The sequence below is a fragment of the Poecile atricapillus genome, chromosome 11 (genome assembly GCF_030490865.1).
Source record: "Poecile atricapillus isolate bPoeAtr1 chromosome 11, bPoeAtr1.hap1, whole genome shotgun sequence".
In the NCBI taxonomy this organism is placed as follows: Eukaryota; Metazoa; Chordata; class Aves; order Passeriformes; family Paridae; genus Poecile; species Poecile atricapillus.
Genome location: NC_081259.1, coordinates 10679613 through 10698829, shown reverse-complemented (window position 1 = coordinate 10698829; position 19217 = coordinate 10679613). Strand labels below are relative to the sequence as shown.

At 38.3% G+C, this 19217-nt stretch overlaps 1 protein-coding gene across 1 annotated transcript in view; it reads right to left on the bottom strand.

The window, feature by feature from the left end:
• Window positions 1–19217, bottom strand: part of FBN1 (fibrillin 1) — a 144047-nt gene that overhangs the window by 104534 nt on the left and 20296 nt on the right. Inside the window, exons 5-6 of the mRNA XM_058846938.1 lie at window positions 16998–17093; window positions 15371–15466 (exon numbers count right to left, since the gene is read on the bottom strand). Coding sequence (XP_058702921.1) covers window positions 15371–15466; window positions 16998–17093 — 192 coding nt within the window. The remainder of the gene's footprint in view (window positions 1–15370; window positions 15467–16997; window positions 17094–19217) is intronic.

The following is a 19217-nucleotide window of genomic DNA, read 5'->3' as shown; positions in this document are numbered from 1 at the left end:
GTTCTGTTAGTAACTGTTTCAAACAATGTGTCTGCTACATCAGATGGGCACACAGGAGAGAGACAGCAAGCTCTGGAAAAGATACATGCTGCTTGTAGGTAGGGGAAAGCCAGAGCAAAAAGCCTTCAGGGAACAAGTGTGAAGGAAACAAGGATACAAAGAAGCCAAACAGAAAAAGAGCGGAGGGACGAAAACAGGAAGGCAGCAAAGACGGGATGGATCAAAGCAAATCTAAGAAATGAGTGGGAGGCACAGAGACAAGGAGAGATAAACAGTGGGAGCCAGCAGACACCATGTGTGAGAAGGGGAGAAAAGGAAAGGAAAGGGAAGGGAAGGAAAAGGCTGGCCAGCCTGAGAGTTTCACCAGCCGACCAGGAGAGGGAAGCTTGCCAGGCCAGCTAACTGTGTAAAAATGAGGGCCAGAGAGCCAACTCATAGAGAGCAGCCAGGCAGCCAAAGCCATCTAGGAGTGGAATCCGTGTATGGAGCAGGGTGGGTGCAATCCCAGCTGTACCCAGGAGTTGGGTGACCCATAGCAAGCGCCACGCGTGGCGGTGGAATGGGCAGGAGCAGCACTCAGCCCTGTGCTCCAAGACAGCAGTGAGCAAGAAGTAAAAAGATGCCTGAGAACATCCCAGCATCTCACTGACACATCTGGCTATGCACTCTGAAATACAATCCACCAGGATCATTGGGTGGCCAAATATGAATAAACAATGACTACACAAATTGCAGATATTAACCATCCCTTTTCCCAAAAGGCATTTTCCTCACATTTGTAGAGCTGATATCCATACTTGTTTTCTACTTTGATACTTTCAAGATGACAAAGTACAAATTATGTACCCCGATATCATTTATATAGTTCAATGTCATAATCCCAAATCAAGAAAAACAAACACCAGGCCAGTGAAAAATGAGAATACAAGATAAAAAAAGTGTTACAAACCACACAAAGAATGGCCTAATCTAGCAGTGACAACATACTGCTTATCTGTTCAATTAGGCAGCTCCTATCTATCCATCTCAAAGAAATAAAATTAATTGTATTGAGTAACACTGGAAGCTGTTACTAAAGGATTTCTACTAGATAGTAAAAAAACTTGTGCTGTCTTCTGAAATATTTTTTACACTAAAAGACCAATAATGAACAATTGAGTGGATTAGAATAAACCATGACAAGGTCTAATTTTGTTCCTCTCTTCAGAGCTAAAATTTATTTAAAACAAAAAAGAGCAGCAAGGTGTGTGTATGTGTATGTATATATGTATGAAAGCTATTTCTGCAAAGAACAAGCTTAATTTCACAGCCAAAACTATCAAGACTGTTAAGAGCATCCTGTTCATTTTTTTTCTCGACCCAACAAGTCTTCCTGGTGTAACTCAGCATCATACAAAACAGGTATTTAAATTAACGGGTGATCCTGTCAAGGAATCAGGACTCAGAGAAAGAAGAGAAGTGAGGTAATCCAGGTAAGCAGTTTCTTTATATTTACCTTACCTTTCTGGATATAGGACCTGCTCCACACCACCAAAACTCCTGAGTATGTTTTACCTTTTAACTTCACTGGGCTTTGAATGACATATCAAGCCATCAGGACACCAGTGATGCATTAAAGTCTCTTACCATCAAACCAAAAGAGATTCACAGCTGAGACAGATGATACTTCAGGTATTAAAAGTCAAATTCTGCTTGGGACCAAGTGCAAGAGAGCAGTACCTACCAGGCAGCACCTTGGGGCTCCCACAGCTGGTAAGAGGAGGGAGGGGAAGTGAAGCAGGAAGGAAGAGGGAGTATTGAAGAGTTATGTACGCAGGGGAAGTATACAGAGTGCAGGATAATGCAGTTTAAAAATCCTTCTGTAGGAGCTCTGGCATCTGCCTGAGCTGCAAGGTTTAGCAATTGCAGTGCCAATTTAAATTTGTACCTAAAAATATAGGAATTATTTCTTTTAATTTTTAGTAGAATGGGTACACTTAGCAATCTAGGTGGTCATCAATACATATGTGATTCACTTCCAGCAATGTTAGTGGAACAACACACTGTTCTGTGTGGTGTCTAAAGTTTCAGCTGTTTGTAAACCAGCACTGTGGGAAAACTTCTAGGTCGCTTTAAAAAAATTCTTGTAAAACAGTAGAAAACTCATAATTTAAGACACTTCAGTGGAAAACTTCCTCCTGATTATCAGAAATATTTTGCACTACATCCAAAAGGCAAATAGGATGTCCTCCAGAAATAATGTCTTTCATCCACATCATTCTTGTCAGGAAAGGGTCTGAATATCTGTTTTAATAATTAAGTTTCAGGTTTCAGCTACACTTGTGATAAATAACATTCACAGGAGAAAAATGTTTTTAGAGCATCAAATAGTTTAGTCTTATAAAATAAAATAAGCTTGTGGTGGTTAAACTACCCTTACATAGGAACATTTTATTAGTGTGTGAATATACTATAAGCTTAAGTTATAAAGATATTTAGCCCACACGTCTGAAATGAGATAACCACTGGATTGGAACTCTTGCCTGGCAGCATGCTGATCTCCTTCTTCTTCCCATTTCATTTAACTAGAAACTTGAAATTGGATCAGCAACTTTTAAACAGCTGATTAAAAGCCCTGTTCACAAAATGACCTTGGTTATTTTTCACGTGAGCATCAGGCTGCCCCTCTGCAGGGCAGTAATTCTGCTGTGATCTCATTCCACTTAGGAAGAGGTGTAGAGAATCACTGGCATCTTGAGTACTGCATCTGCACCTCTGCATCAACTGCCCCCCACATACAATGCTGACTACTTGAATAAAAACAAGCATAAAAAAGAGACATGAGGACATCATCTCAGCTAAAAAGGGAAGTCCAAAATGCTTCCACACCTGCTCAAATTTGAGCATAATGTAAATCCTACTAAAATACAAACATCTCCTTTAAATTTAGAAAGGCTACTCAAGTTTCATCAGAGCCTATGGAGAACACATAGAAACTTGTCTAGGCGTTAATCAATGTTCATTAACACACTTGCACTCTAAAAGCACTTTAGAAATGAAAATATCACCTGAAAGACTGTGTATGTGGCACATAAGCCCAAGAGAAAAAGAACAGTACATTATAAAACTGAATGAGGCTGTACTGATTTTCTTTGCTATTTACTCTACTAGAATATTTCTCACTCATCATCTTAAAGCTCCTAGTTGCAGTTAAATAAATACCATTCCATATAATGGTATTTTCTATCCACAATCTTCACTAAAACATATTCCTATTTGTGGCTTATGCATTTAAGCACTTTTAACTTTTATCCAAAATTACTGATTGATGTTATTGTGTGGTAGCACAGCACAGATCTAATTGCTTTCTCAATAACCTCACTGAAATTTCGCTGACAAGATCTGAACAGGTCTCTCTAACTCCTGATTCAAAGCCCACTTAGATCTTTGGACACACATTTATTTTATGTGAGTAGGTTTTGGATCACTTCAAGAGTGACCTGTGAAGTTTCATGCAGGCTTCACTTCTCTACACAGTGTCAAGACTTCCACCTTTGGGTTTAAAGTACTGCCCAAATGTCTGACTATAAAACTGATTCAGGCACAACTGTGCATGTGTGTTTGTGTGAAATGCATGTATAATCTGCCCACTGTACATAGCAAAACAGGCTGTAGAATAAACACAAACCATTCCCTGCAGGGTTTTGGCAATAGTTTACACTAAGTGACAAATCATTACTGCTATAGATGTTCATTGAAATATCAGTCATCTTGAACTCTTTTGGTATTTCCTGGGATGCAATGGGCAGTTGCCTAGAAATTTTGTATGTGGTATTTGATGCCAAATCACTGTGTAACATTTTATAAGATTACCTAAATACTTATGAACAATGATTAAAAGTTATATATGCATATGCACTAACCCCATCTAATTTCTTTAAATAATTTCAGACACTAAAAGACTCAATTCTCATATCAAACATTCCTTCAGCTGACAAACATGAAGCAGTCTTGGAAGCAGGGTGGTGGGAGATGTTAAAAGGAGCTCCTGTAAGCTGCACTCCAGACAACTCCCACTCATGTCAAATCTATCTTGTCTTCTCAGTAAGGCTCTCCTCCATTATGCTGAATTCAAAGGAAGTGTATTTATTCATTCATTTATTTCAAAGAGGATCAGGATACCAGTCCTAATATGTTTGGGGGATAGTCGAATCATAGATGCAAAGGCTTGCTGCTGCTGCAGAGTAACAAAGAAATTCCTCCCAGCTTGAACTGAAACGGACATCAACAACGTAGGCTGCAGGAAGTTGTTATTTCTACTCAAAATTCTAAACAGCTGTTTTCAAGGCAGATTAAAAGATTTTTCAATGTTTGGATTCAACTCAAGAGCTTTATCTAATGCATACTTTGTATTTGAGTATTTGTTGAATTAGAAATTTAATAGAGCAGCTGAGTATTTTAAAATCTTTTGGAAGATGTGAAAAAGGGATGTGAACTCTAGCACACCCTGTAAAACATAAATTTCTTACCAAAAGAATATGTTATTCATGTGCTCTGTACATTAGGTCAATTATTACTCACTTTCTTTGGAGAACCACCAAGTGCCTCCACCCTTTATAACAGAGCACTGTAATCAACTGTAGTAAGAATAGCAGAATTATTTTAATACACACCGGTGGCTCAGGCCTAAGCTCAAGAAGGCTTGAACAGCAAGAGACTAAGAGGGATTTGCCATCATCTTTCCTCTTTAAGAGGGAAAGAAATTAATGTTTCCTTGCACACCTTTGTAAATAATTTCAATTGCACATAAATGGGGAAAAATTTATAAAAAGGAATGCTTTAAATTTGGTCTCCAATTTAAACACTTCTGTTATTTAATGACAAATTCCATAAACAATCTGATACCAAAACTTCTTCCACAGCACGTCTTTCATTTCTGCTAACCCAATTTAACCTCTCATCTTCCTTGCACTCAGCAGCTGTACAAAGCACTTTTTTTTGTACTGACATCAGCAAGCGACTGAAGTGCTAGTGCTAGATTAAAATGCTTTCTAAAACCATGACTTTTTGTATTGAATTTGGAGCCATGTTTGATACAACTTGTACTGTTGGTTTAATATAGTATCACCCTTCATGGAGCCATATCTTGTTGGGTTCCTGCTGGGACCTGAGAACTGAAATAGCACAAGGTTTAATGCATGGCACTTCATTTTGTCCAGCCTGTCTCAGGCCAAGAGAAGCAGTTCAAATTATTTAGATAACCACACAGATTAAATACCCAGCAAGATAGCTTGCTAAGTCATTCATCATTTGCCATTCCTGGCCTGTGCTTGTGTCTAGCAATGTTTTCACTAGAAAAGCCATTCAGATGAATGGAATGCACATCTCTACTGGGTCTCCCTTGCCCAAGCAGCAGTCTAAATGTCTCAACCTGCCACCAATGCTCTTTTCCCAAGATATGTGAAAACTGTCTGGCTAGATCCTCTCCATCATGATCTTTTTGCCTTTTCCATTCTCATCTGTTTGTCTTGCTTTTGCTTTATGAGCCCCTACAACTACCAAATTTCAGTGTACTAAAACATTACCCTCTCCTTACTTCATTCCTCAAAACATTCACAAATCATCCTCTTACTACTCTAACTTCTCAACTCAAGAATCAAGTAGCTGGAATTAGTTCACACCATGTGGTATAATTCAATTCCAGACATAATATCTGCATCATTAAGCTATAACTTATCCTAAAGGTTATTGGAACTGAAGTAACTTAACATCAAATTTCCTTTCACAGAGGTGGATCACTCACCTCTTTTTTCACTGCAGATCTTTTGGCCTTTGAAACCTGTGGCTTGGAAGTAATTTTTGACACCGTGGTTTCTTCTGAAGCCTGTATTAATCCAACTGTAAAGCTGCCATACTCGCATTTTACACATCTCTCCAAGTTACCACCCATACTGTCCCAACAGGACAGAGAGATTCTCATAAAGGCTTTCATCATATCCCAGCAGGACAATTATACTTCACTGCTTGCTGGTTTTACTATTACTTCTTATAAACATCTCAAGTCCAAGTAGTGTTTTGTCACTGTACTGTTCAACTGAGCTAAGACATCTGGACAATCCATCCAAGACACCAGTCCAATGGCCCTTGAGGAAACAGTTCAAGGTGTGTCTCACTTTAAGAGGAACCTTAACTGCACTTTGAAGAAAGTGCACAGCATGCTCTTTCTGCTATATGTTTACCACCTTTTTCTCACTGTAGTTCTCAGAAACATAAGCAAACAGGAGCTGTTGATGTCCTAAAATCTCCCATCACTGAGGGAACCAGCTGCTTCCTAAATCAGGTGAAATTATCAAGTATCTAATAGGTCTCGCCATTTTTTTGTATTAAGTGACAAGCAGGTAACTACAATTAGTGTGAAGTGCAAACAGGAAAACTCCCCTGATAGTATGTCTGTAGTTATTAGTATTACGCAAATTTAAAACCATTCCTTATTTCACACCCCAAGAGCGACTTTAATTTTGTCAGCTTATTCTTTATTTTTAAACTAACTGTTCCATTTTTAAAGTTTTATATTGCAAGTACATTAGAAATCACCAGTATAACATATGCTTTCATTTCACAGCACTCAATCAATCACTGCCACAGGACAAACACTCTCTGGATAACAGAACACATGAATAAGAAAAAAACACAGATCTGGAATTATGAACACTTTGACAATGTTAGCACTGGATCTTCATTAAATAGCTAATAGGTCTGAATAGTACAGCTGGAGGTGTTACAAATCACAGACTAACACATATTTTAGCACATTTTCCAGAGAGTGACTGGACACAGTCCTGGGCAATCTGCTCCAATTGACCCTGTTTGAGTAGCAGAGTTGGACTAAGTGATCTTAAGAGGTCCCTTTTACCAATTCTGTAAGCTGAAATAGAGTTAGGAATTACCCTCTCACCCTGTAATTCCCACAGTTCTATGTTTAAAAGAATTTAAATGCATTTTTGATAGGTGGGAGTTACCCCACTGACCAGCAGATACACATTTTGGTGAGCTGTCTGTTTTTGCTGGAGATAAACTGATTTTCCAAACCTTGCTGAAAATTCAGCTATCAATAGATTCAATGGAGCAATTGTAAGTAATGGGACTGAGCTAAAAGGACTTAGTGCAAAACACTGAGGGTTTGATCCTGAGACCAGAGGGCATTATGAAGTCCTTGTATATAAAGAAATAAGGAAAATTGTAAGTCTAGTAAAATACCACAGAACTTATGACCACTGCTGCAATGCCAGCAAGGACTCCTCTGGCTTTGTCCCATGCTGTGTGCAGTGGTGCAGGATGAAAGCATCAGCCATCACCTCCTCAAGGAGTCAACAACTGTGTGCATACAGGTTTCTCCTCAGCTCCTGCTTCCCTATCACTGTCAGCACCTCTGTGTCAGAAGAAATAGCCCTAGAGGGTCACAGAAGACCATTCATTACAAGGAGTAAAGAGCAAATGGAGACAGTACTGAACACCTGGCAATCATTGGGTAAACTTTGCAAAAAACATAAACATTGAGGACAGGATCATTATAAAACATGACCAAGATCACTTGGTAAGTCAGGCTTACTCGAGTTAAATGCTTTTTAGAAATTGAATCACACACTAAATTAAACATTCAGGGACAAGTAAAACATTGCAGAGACCACTCTCTCAGAATGGGAGACCTATAATCTGAATTACACCACCGATGTAGAAAGGAAGGTTATGGCACAGCAGACTCAGTTCCTTGAACCTACCTGTGCTAGCTTAGTTTGGGTAAGGCCTGCAACAGATACAAAGTAAATGTATAAGATCACAATCAAAACTCAGGTCCTTAAAAGGGTTCACATCTCTTAAAAAATAAACCCACGTGTATATGTGTGTAAACACACATCCACTTTTAATAAATTTCATGCTTTTTAAAAATTACTTATCCCTAGCCTTTGCACGCCTTCCTCCATGGAAGGGAAAGACTGAATCTTGATTTCTTCATGTAGCAAAATTCCACCTTTTTCCAAAAGAAGTTTCTTCTGGATAAAGAGTGCAAAGCCAGGCTCTGTTTTACAGCATAGCAGAATTTGGAGAGTGATGTTTCTCTCAGGGCTCCTTTCTTTTCAGACCTTATTTAGGCCTCTTTTCTTTTCCTACAGCATTTCTCTAAAGTGCCAAACTGTACAAGCTATCACCAAAAAATAATATAAAAGCTACTCGGTCATTATTCATGAATCTTTCAAGGGCAACTGGAAGTGAGAATGTGCCTGTCCTTACAGCTGCTCTTAGGTAGTTGTTTCCCACAATTTTTTTTGCAGCTTTTATGCTGATACAATGTAGATTTCTTTCTAATCTGACTGTTTACTTTAGAAAAGTTTTATTTTCACAGAGATTTCAACAGCTCTGTTACAAATATGTAGCAAGAAAACTTACATGTGTCAAAACAGTTACACTGACCATTTTGAGCACCTCTGTTTAAGATGCATTTTCATTAGCATTTTGCAGCTGACCTACATAAAAGAATTGTTTTACTTGGAGATGCCTTCATCAGTTTATCCTTTCATTAGGTTAGATCTATTTCTTAAAAGAGGTTTCTTTTCTTTGTTAGTGCTGACTATCAATAAAGTTTTAGATCACTTGTAAAAACAAAGAGAAAAAAAGTAAGTCACAAACTCAACCGGGGCATCATGCATACACACTGATACTTGTTTCTGTAGCAACTCTAACAAAAATTCTCAGCTTACCAGCCCAAGGAAAAAAAAGCTATGAATGGGTGATTCACAAGGAAAACATTCGTTTTCACTGAACTAGTGAGAGGATTTCAGGTAGCCCAGAGAAGAAGGAGTAATTTTCTCCATGAACAGCTAAATGTGCATTGTTAGCTAAGTTCTCAGCTGCATTTATTCATTCCCTATATTATGTTCAACTCTGGGAGTCACCATTTCAAAGGCACCTTTTCTTTGGAAAGTTCCATGAGAAATCAGTTGTGTGCCGCTATTTTATTTTTTACAAGTTTTGGCTGAAATTAGAAAAATGGCCCTGGTACAATGGTACTAAGAGGGGAAGACCAATCCTAAGGCACACATTCTGAAGGCCTCAGATGTAACACCATGCTGCAATGACAACCAATATCATTAAAAGCCGATTTAATCTTTCAGCACACACACACAAAAAAAATTACTCTTGTGATACAACATGAGAGGGATTCCTTCCAATTCTACTTGGAACACTCCAAAGCACAGATCTGGCAGTGCAGGCAATTCAGGGAAGCTACAGGTTTCAATTGTCTGCACTGTGTAGAAGTTGTATCTGTATAAGCTGCATGTAACATCCCATACTCAAACAAACACAGGCATCTCTCCGTGTAGGTCACTTCCACAAAGCCTCTCCTCCACAGGCCTCCACTCTTCATTTCTCAAGACACTACAAGGCAGATGGCAAGAACCACATGCAGGCAAAGCCAGTCCAAGGTCCAGCCCAGCTACAGTGAGAGCTGAACCCAATTTCTTGCACAGCAAACAGGAGCCAGAGGCTGCCAGCAAAGCTGGAGGTAGGAGTCAGGTTCAACAACAAAACTGTTTGCAGTACCAGAAGAATGATCTAGTGACTCTCCTGTGAGTCTTTTTGATATCCTACATACAAGAACCAAATCTTACCGGTTAGAACAATGCAGCTATTTCATTCAAATGTTTTTATGATAATTTATACCAAATATAGACTCCACAATTTGTGATTAAATTTGTATGCATTTCCACTGCTACAACTGAAATCAAAACAAAGCAAAGTCCAAACAATCCTTTACTGCACATCTCAAGGTCAGTGTCCTTAGCAGCCAATCAAGAAGGCATGGAAATATAAAAAGGTCTGCCAAATAGCTGAATGAAAACTTTAGATTTGTTTGACTGAAATCAAAACTCAATTTGGAACGAAATGTAAATGTTCAGCTTCATGTACAAAAGTTGGAGCCCTCACATCTCACAAGAGACCTAAGCCATATGTACTTAATCATTTATAGATCTTGATTAAGCTTATAAGCATATATCTGAAGAAACATTTTAAAACTTGCTATGTGATATTTTAAAACACACGAAGCATAAAGCAAGTAACACAGGACTGGTTATGGTGTGTACATGCAAGGACCAGAAAAATGGATAAAAGCCTTCCTATACACAAGATCCTAAAAATGCTTTTTGGCATCAAATAACGGACTGAGCTGAGTGCTGAGTTCTGATGCAGAGAGCTATTGATATATTGTTATTGATATATTGTTAAGTATTAAAAACCACCTATATCACACACAATCATCCTGTAGATGCTGACTTCTCCACCATAAAGCTGCAGCTTCAATTTTAAAAATTAAAAAATTCATCCAGTTATCTCAACCTCTTTTATAGAAAAGATAATCCAAAGGAATTTTTATTCGAAAACTGAAAGACATCAAGGGCGACAGCATATACTGAAATTAATTTAAAGTCAGTAAAACATCACTCTGTGCCTAAATATATTGATCTTCAGTCTGAAGACATTTTTCGTAACTTTTCAGGGGGAACAATGTGTGCTAGAGTCCTTATTGCAGGCCTTCAAGTTTAGCCATCCTTCAGTTTGCTGCTGTAACATTGTACATGTTACAGGGCTGCAGAAACTACATGTCTATGTCAACAGATGTGTTTCTTGGACGAAAGCAACAGAAATCAAGTTTATTCAAATGTTTGCCAGCTACCATATGCTGCAATACTACTTTAAATGCAACATAAGGCTTTGGGAACATACTTTTACTGCTATCTACACTTTGTTATTTACTTTCCATTTAGACTAAATACCAGAGACGGGGCACACTAAGGGGTGCAGTGTCCTCTTTGTAAAAACATTCTACCCGTTGTAGTATTTAGAAAGAAAAAAAAATATACAGAGCCCTACATTACTCTTGACCACTTTCAGCGGCTGCACTTTCATAGGGAGGCTCTGGGAAAGATATTTTTACATATGGCATTAATTCTGGGAACTTTTAATAATGGCCAAATATAATTAAAAATTATGCAAAAATTCCTGCCATGAAGAGAGCAGTACAGAAACGACTCTGTTTGAAGAAAAAGCAATCGTTTGCTCATATTCTGAGTCCATAAAAAAACAAAACACACGTGGTACGTTCTTAATATTTGAACTGCACCAGGCCCAATTCTGCTCCTATGTGAAGCGAGTGGCAAAACTCCAGAATGCAGCAGGATTGAGCCCCTGATGTTGTCACAAGCATTCAAATAAACAAACAGGGCTGTAACACATTCTAAGCTTCCACTGTGTTCCTCTAAATGAAACCAGAGAGAAAAAGCACATTTCATTGCATTTCTGCAATACAAGGATAACAACAATGTACAACCTTCATTTATATAGAACTCACCCTCTTGAAGTATTATCACTCAAATGTCTAAAGAGAAACAGTTTCAAAGAGTCAAGAAAGCCTTTGTGCACAAATTTGTAGACAGCTCTACCAAATCTGATAGGGTTCTTTGATCTTCATGAGCTCCTAACATTGATTTTTCCTCTGGACTTCCATAAAGTGCAGGATACGGGGACGTTTTCATATGACCCAAACGTGGGCATCTCCCACAGCCAGCTAAATCCCTTGAGCTCTTCTACAGACAATAGAAAGAGCTGTCGATGCTCTGAATCATCCTCAGGGGAACATAAGCTAAATCTCTGCTCTCAGTCTCTTCAGCAACTCTAAAAAAGCAGAATCTGCAACTCACTCAAGTTATTCAGCATTAACAGTAAAACAGCATAAAGATGGCATCCAGTTTTTAACCAGTGGGAAAAACTCTGCTTTGCCCACATCTTCATTTTCTGCTACCTGTGATTTCATTAATAATTTTACTATTGATAAACTAAAAGCTGAGTGCATCTCTCAGATCTTAACTCACTCTGAAAGCCTGAGCCAAAATCCAGAAGGCCCTTAAGCACTTGCATAATTCTAAGCATATTGACATCATGGGTTTGAATTTAAAGGCATGTCAAAGCCCATCACTGACCACTGCCAGAGCACTCAGTACCTTCCCAAAAGAGTCCATAAAGTTCAATTTTTAACTGAGACAGTATCTGTGAAATATTTTCCTTCCTGGGTTGTGTATTTTAAATGTGTCTTAGACAGCTGTGGGAAGCATTCCCAGCTCCACTACACTTCTACTGTTGAGTTTATGTCATGTCCACCTTTTTGAACACTATTCCACAGAAAAGCCAGGTCTGTTGTTTTATGACGCAGCTGCATATACTTGACAGTGCGTCCAGGCAGCTTCTCCCGCTCTGGAAAGGAGCCAAACACCACACACAATGGCTCAAGAGTTAATGATACCTGTGCACCACTTGCAGCATGATAAAGTTATCAATCCAGTTCTGGTGAAGCCTGTCTCACCAGTGACATGGCGTACACTCCCAGAACATGAAAAGGAACTCCACTGATAAAAGTGAATCTCAAAGTTACTTGTGTTTGTGTTTATAGTGCTTTACACTAAGATTAACACTTCTAAGACATACAAGAAAGTGATTTGTGTGCTGAAACTGTCCAGGGCCAGCTGCTACCCTCTCAAAGAATGACTGAATACATACATAGAAATACTCATGCCACAAATTTGATGGAGTTTGCTGCACTGTGAAAGCAATGAGTCTTTCACCAGATAAAGCCCTTGACATACACAGAAGTCTTGCAGATCTTCATTAACAATCACATGGTTGACATTTACTGAGGTAATGTATGGAAAAACTACTTAAAACAGTAGACACAGAACCACAGAGCTACACAACTTGTCTCTGCATCTAAGAAACTGGATCTAATTTTGTTCCAACCACCTGCAACATTTTAAGTGTTTTCCCAATTGGATTATTAGAATAACCCCACATGTTTGGTTGCCTCGATATTGTTTTATTCAAGTCAGTTCTAAGTTATGACATATGCAGCAAAGGCTGGAATATTCTTTGGTGTGTGACATATGTGCCACAAACACTCTTTGACTGTTACTGTTAGTTGATGCTTGTAGAGAAAAGCACTGGGTGATACACAGCAGTAAATTACTTCCACAACTGTTAGTTTGTGGGATGGCATAACCTAGAAGTCAAACCACAGCCAAACAGATGGAGAATGTGTATGCCACAAAACTGTATCACTTCACATTACATTTGTATCCAGAAATGGTGTTTTCAAAACAATCTGCTGCTCCTGCTTCTGCCAGAAATGGTATAGTTTAAGACAATATTTCTCTTGAGTATTTTCCTTTACCCCACCTCCATGCACAGAGATGCTTTGGTTTTGTTGTTTTGTTTCCTCCCCTCTTTCTTTTCTTTCTAATAAACACACAATTTTACTCTACAAGGCATGAATCTTGTCAATTTACTGGCTAACATCCATTCACATGTACATCAGAAGCCCACCAGGGAGTGTCAAATCCACAGAACTTTCCAAAGCTAGATTCAAAATATGGACCTCTTACTTAGCTGACAGCTGTGTAAAATCATATGGAGCCAGACAACTCCCCAGTGACCACACAGGTGCATGTGCTGAACAAGGCAACTTATTCTAAGACCGAGATTAGCTTATACTTGAAAAGTTATCTTCAGAAAAAGTTTTTCTCATGGCATAATGTGGTTCTGAGACCAAAAACCACCACACCCTTTTTAGAGGAGGGGAACTTATTAGCTCAGCTAGGTAGAGAGGCTGCAGGAAGTCTGTGAAAGCAGCCAAATTTCAGAGGTTTTCTGGGAAGATATGACAATAATTTGGCCTCAACACAGCAAATGAGCATTAACCAGGCATACTAATGTCTATTTTCTCTTTTATTGATAATTTTTATTGTTTTAATCAATCACATGTTTTAAGTAAAAACTGCCAATGCACACGGCATGTAAGCTACAGATTTCCACCACAGTTGTGCTCAATAGTATTCATGTAATTTCAGGACAGCTTGACTTGGCTCAAATGGCTCTGTGCCACTAATTTTTCACTCTTCCCACCACCAGGAAGGAGCCCTGAGGGACAGGACTGAAGCTGTTACCAGGATTCAGGCTAGAAACTTGCCCTATTGATGTGGAGTCAAACTGATCTCAGATCAGGCAACACAGAAGTAGCACTGAACAATCTTCTGAACTTACACTTCACACCTCCTCAATAGACTAAAGGCTCAGAAACTTTACCCATGAAGAACAAGCAGTAATTGCTTGAAATTCCAAGACTTTGCAGTAATATTCTGTGCATTCTCACCTATAAACATTTATTCTCTTCAAACTTAGGAACTTTAACCTAATTGCCCATTCCTCTTACTCCTTTCCAGCAGTGAGATCCCATGATTCAGAGCTGAGCTACTTTTCAACCCTTGGAAAAAACTCACCATTGGTTTGTACTTTTATAACAACTGAATGGACAACTGGCAAGACTTCACACAGTGCCAACACAGCAAATTTTATCTACTGTAGGGAGTGCAGGAAATATCTGATTCATCCTGCCATCAGTTTAAGCTCAGAAAATAAAAAATGTTGGTCCCCTCAGAGTTGTTGTTCTGTATCACCCACCTATGCTGGCCACATGAAAAAGCCAACTATTACTCTTCCAGGTGCAGCACTGACACCCTCGTTGACAGAAATTTCATGTGCTGAGCACATCCTCTACATGGAAGCCCAAAATCCGATTATTAGCATCTCTTCTGTCACAAGTCCATAGATAAGTTACACAACATATTCTATGAATAGACTGCATGAATTTCCAACTACAGAGATCAATTTTTCTGACAAATGAAAATGTTTTGTTTGCATTTTTATAAAACTCAACAGGATTGTACCTAAACATTGTCCACTATAGTGCTCACAAATGAAACATTAAATTGGTTTAATAACCCTAAAAAAATCCACATACCATATAAGGCAGTTGGCATCACTGTGTTTTCATTTGAAGATTATCACTATGGATATGCAACTAAAAAGCTAAAATTGAAAACAATAAATCTGTGCAAAATGGAAAAGAGAATTGAATAAACTCTGCAAAAGAAAACAAAGACAGAGGCAGGATGCTACTTATCACATATACCAAATTCAAACACCTTTTTTGATGACTTAGAAACTGAAGTTTAAGCAAAAGCACAAAAAAACTTTCATTTGCTACCTCTTCCACTGGAGTGTTTTCATCACAAAAAAAGTAAACAGCTCTGTCTGTGTTTCATCCTGGCCTCTATCCTTATGAAGTTCACATACTTCCAAAAATGCTACATAAAATTTATTTTCTGTCTTGAGACCAACAAAAACAAACACAACCAATTCAGCTATAGAATACAATAGGAAATGGCCCAACAACCCTACTATCAGAGGTGTTGGAACATAATTATTCCCACTGATTTAGGGCACATACCTCTCTCACACTGGGGTCCAGTAAAGCCATACGTGCAAGCACATCGGTTTGGAGCTACACATCTCCCTCCATTTAGACATCCATTTTCACAGACAGCTGTATCAAAGGGAAGGCAAGAGTAATCTTTATTGAGCTGTTTACAGAAAGACATAAAGGTATGTACTTAGGTAAACTGGTAAAAATGGTAAACATAACAGAATACCAAACCTAGATTCTTTCTTTTCCTAGAATCTTATGACCTTTTAATACTTCCTGGCCTTGTTAGTACCATGAGCTCATCTTTTCAAGGGAGCATAACACAAATACAGGAACAACCACAGCTTTTCTGACCTCTCAGAGCCTTTCTCTTTGGGATAGCTGGATAATCCCATATTAACTTCAAAATAATATCTCTTTCAAACTTGCAACAAATAAACGCTGATAGAAATTGCAGATAGAAGATTCAGAGGCATTTTTCATCTCTAAATCCTCAAATGTATTTGTTCCTCCTGGAATAATCCCGTATTAAAAGGCTGTTTGCTGGTGTTAAATAAATAATGCTATTAATGAGGATAGCAAATTTTAATAAATATCTATTCCATGTTAATCCAAGTTACTCTTCCTCTGTATCATGTTGTCACTAGCTTCAGAACTCAATTTTTTAATAATAAACTCCAAAAGCAATTCCTCTCAGAAATAATCAGAAAATACAACATGCACATGAGAAAGGAGATTTTAAATACAATTTGATGTTCATTGAGTAATGTTATTCTTTGTTCCGTTTCACATTCACTTCAGTAGAAAGAAGATTTCCATTTATCCTCTTTTATCCACTTGATATTTCACAGGGAAGGCAGAAATACAACTCTTAATCCTTTCACCATGTGATCCTCCTCCAGATTATTAGGGTAAATTCTTGGTCCCACTGAAGTTCATGTAAAGCATGCCATTGATTCTGACAGAGCACAAAAGGTTTTCATTAAATGAGCTAAACACATTTTCTGTGTCAGACCAATATTTCACTAGATAGCAACGTGAACAGCTTTGGTTAAAAGCAGTGTCTACATCCTTATTTGAGTTACTTCACAGCATTCCAGCCAAGAAGAACAAGAGAGCACCAGAGTCAATTTGGGAAAGATTTCAAGCAGCAGATCCAGGAATGCTTTTGTCTAAGGACTGATTGAGGAAATAAAAATATCTGTAGATCAACTCTAATAAAACAACATAAAAATTTGTAAAGCATGCTAGCTGAGTCTGATGCAAACACTGAAATGAAAACAAGACTTTGTATTAAAAATCCTAATTTTGTCTATAAAATGAAAATTAAATCCCATGCAAAATTTAGATGTATGACCCACTGCTCTAGTGGGTGAGAAGTCATGGAGGTCAATGGGAATTACGTCAGTGTGAGAACTACGGCATCAAGTTATATCCAATTATTATGAAGTCACATGATTTTTATTTTGATAGTTTTGATCGGTAAGAATTCACTCGGCATTCATTACAAAGTTATGTGTTTTTCTGTAAAATTTCACTATACCTGATCAAAAACAAGCTCAACAGAGGCTGAAATTTAGAGCAAAAGCATGTCCAGTCCCCACATCACAGAATCACTTAACAATATCTACATTCCTAGAAGTGTACTTACGCTGTCCACAGTGCGTTCCTGTATATCCCTTCTGACAGAGGCAATGGTCATCACTGCAGCTACCTCCATTCATGCACCGGATGTTACAGTGTTGGACTTGAAAGGAAAAAAGATTTTCCTCAGTTAAATCAAACCAGTCAGAAACATTTTACTGGTTTTTAAAGGACTTTGGTTATTTTTAGGGATTGACTGTGTGACCCAGAAAGTATTAGAAGAATGCACATTTTAGGACAGATACTTAACATGGCACTACAGAACACAATATAGATTTACAGTTCCTAAGGAACATAGGACGTGGTGCAAGAATTTGATGCATTCTCTCATTCAAATGAAGTCAAAGGCATTTTGTATGAACATAAATCCTCAACATTTCTTTCCTAGTTTGCAATTATAAGAAAAAGCCTTCAAAAACGGAAGTACTAAACTTCTGTCAGACAGCACCATTAGAAAGGGAGTCTTATCATCTGGGAAGTGGGGGACGGAAGTATTAAAGGGAAGAATATAAGGAAGCTCCTGAAGACAGCCCTGTTCTGCCAACACATGGAACACCAGAAGCTGACCTGGCCAAGCAGGACTTGTTGCATAAAAAGGAGAAATAAAAGAGTGATTTCTTTCTGTAGGCCAGCTGTGGGCTCAACCCACCAGTAGAGCTGCTGTGCTTGGGAGCTGCAGAGCTCACAAACAGCACTGTACCAGAGCCAAAAACCTTCCTGTCCCAAGGGCAGAGGCAAGGGAGCAACAGCACTCTCTCCTCAACTGCAGCCCCACCACTTATAATGGTTAACAGGCAGCTTAAGCCCCATGCCAGTAAAACTTAATGTCTCTGATGCATTTTTCTGGTAATAAGGGCAAATATATTTCTTAAAGAGATGTTGGGAGCAACTACAAGTATGTCAGGCTCTTCATCAGACATAGAAAAGTGGGCAGGTCTCCCAACAAAGTGAAGTCCTTACAGGTCCTGCTGTCCAACACAGCTGTGAACTGAGGCCTGCACTCCAGTAAGCAGCTGGAAAATGGTTTTCCTCTTAACAGGAACCACATGAAAGGCTCCTCCCCAGATAGGATTACAGTCTGATCAGTATTCCAGTAGATTATGATGGAGCACTGGATACCTACACTGTGCTGTCTGAAATGCTGAGGAGGGAAAAATGGAAATTGCCATGTCCTGTCAGCCTGCAGCTAACAGGTGCCATGCCAAACACTGAGTTTTTCATCTCATACAAAACCCTTAGGCACCATTTGGCTTTTGACAGTTCAGAAGTATGTGAATAGGATTTTTTTTTATTTTCAAGTATAAGTAATAATTTTAACTGTACTGCCTTCTATAACAATGTGAATCCACAAAACAGAACTAAAGCATACAACTGGAAAATTTAAAGCAATCTAGCATTTAAAATACTAGTAACCTTAATTCTCCAATTTTAAAAGCAAAAACTGTGTATTACATTTCTTATGTGTCTAATAGTTATTATACATATTTGCTCTGCTTTGGATGTACTTCAGTACTTCAAGCAACAAAAATGTACTAACATTCCTCAAGAAGAAGTAAAATTGTCTGCAAATACCAAGCGAATATCTGGTGAAGATTTTTGGACAATGTCCTAAGTAGGTCAGAAAAAGGTGTATAGTTACTTTAAAATGCGTAGTTCAACTCAGCTTTATACAATCTTAGAAAAACAGAGGGGATTACAAAAAGCATAGGAAATTATATCATCTGTCAAGCAGGGAAGGAACTTAAAAACCACAAACTGATTTCAATTAGAGCAAACTATGCCAAGAGCTAATTTCCATTCCCACATTAAGACCAAAGCCATTTAAGTAGTTTGAACTACATTTGAGATAAAAAGGTTAACAGTAGCTTAAATGATGATTTTCATATTATCTGTTCATGTATAAATAAAGTGTATTTCCTCATTTTGGGATACACACACAAAGTTTCCATAACTTGTCTTACTGCTTCATAAAATAACTTTTCCAAGGTAAAATACTTCTTCCTCCTTTTAAAACAAAAAACATTATGGGAGACTGCTGGGACACCCAGTCATCCTTACTAAAAGGAGCCATTTAGATCAGTGAGCTTCCTCACCTATTAATAGGCAAGAGGATCACTGACATATAGTCAGTAAACTAATTACTTATTTTCTGCCCTCTTTTGTGGGAATGTTGACAAGACTACTTCCAAAATTACACAGACTATTCTGTAATATTATCCTTCCAGAA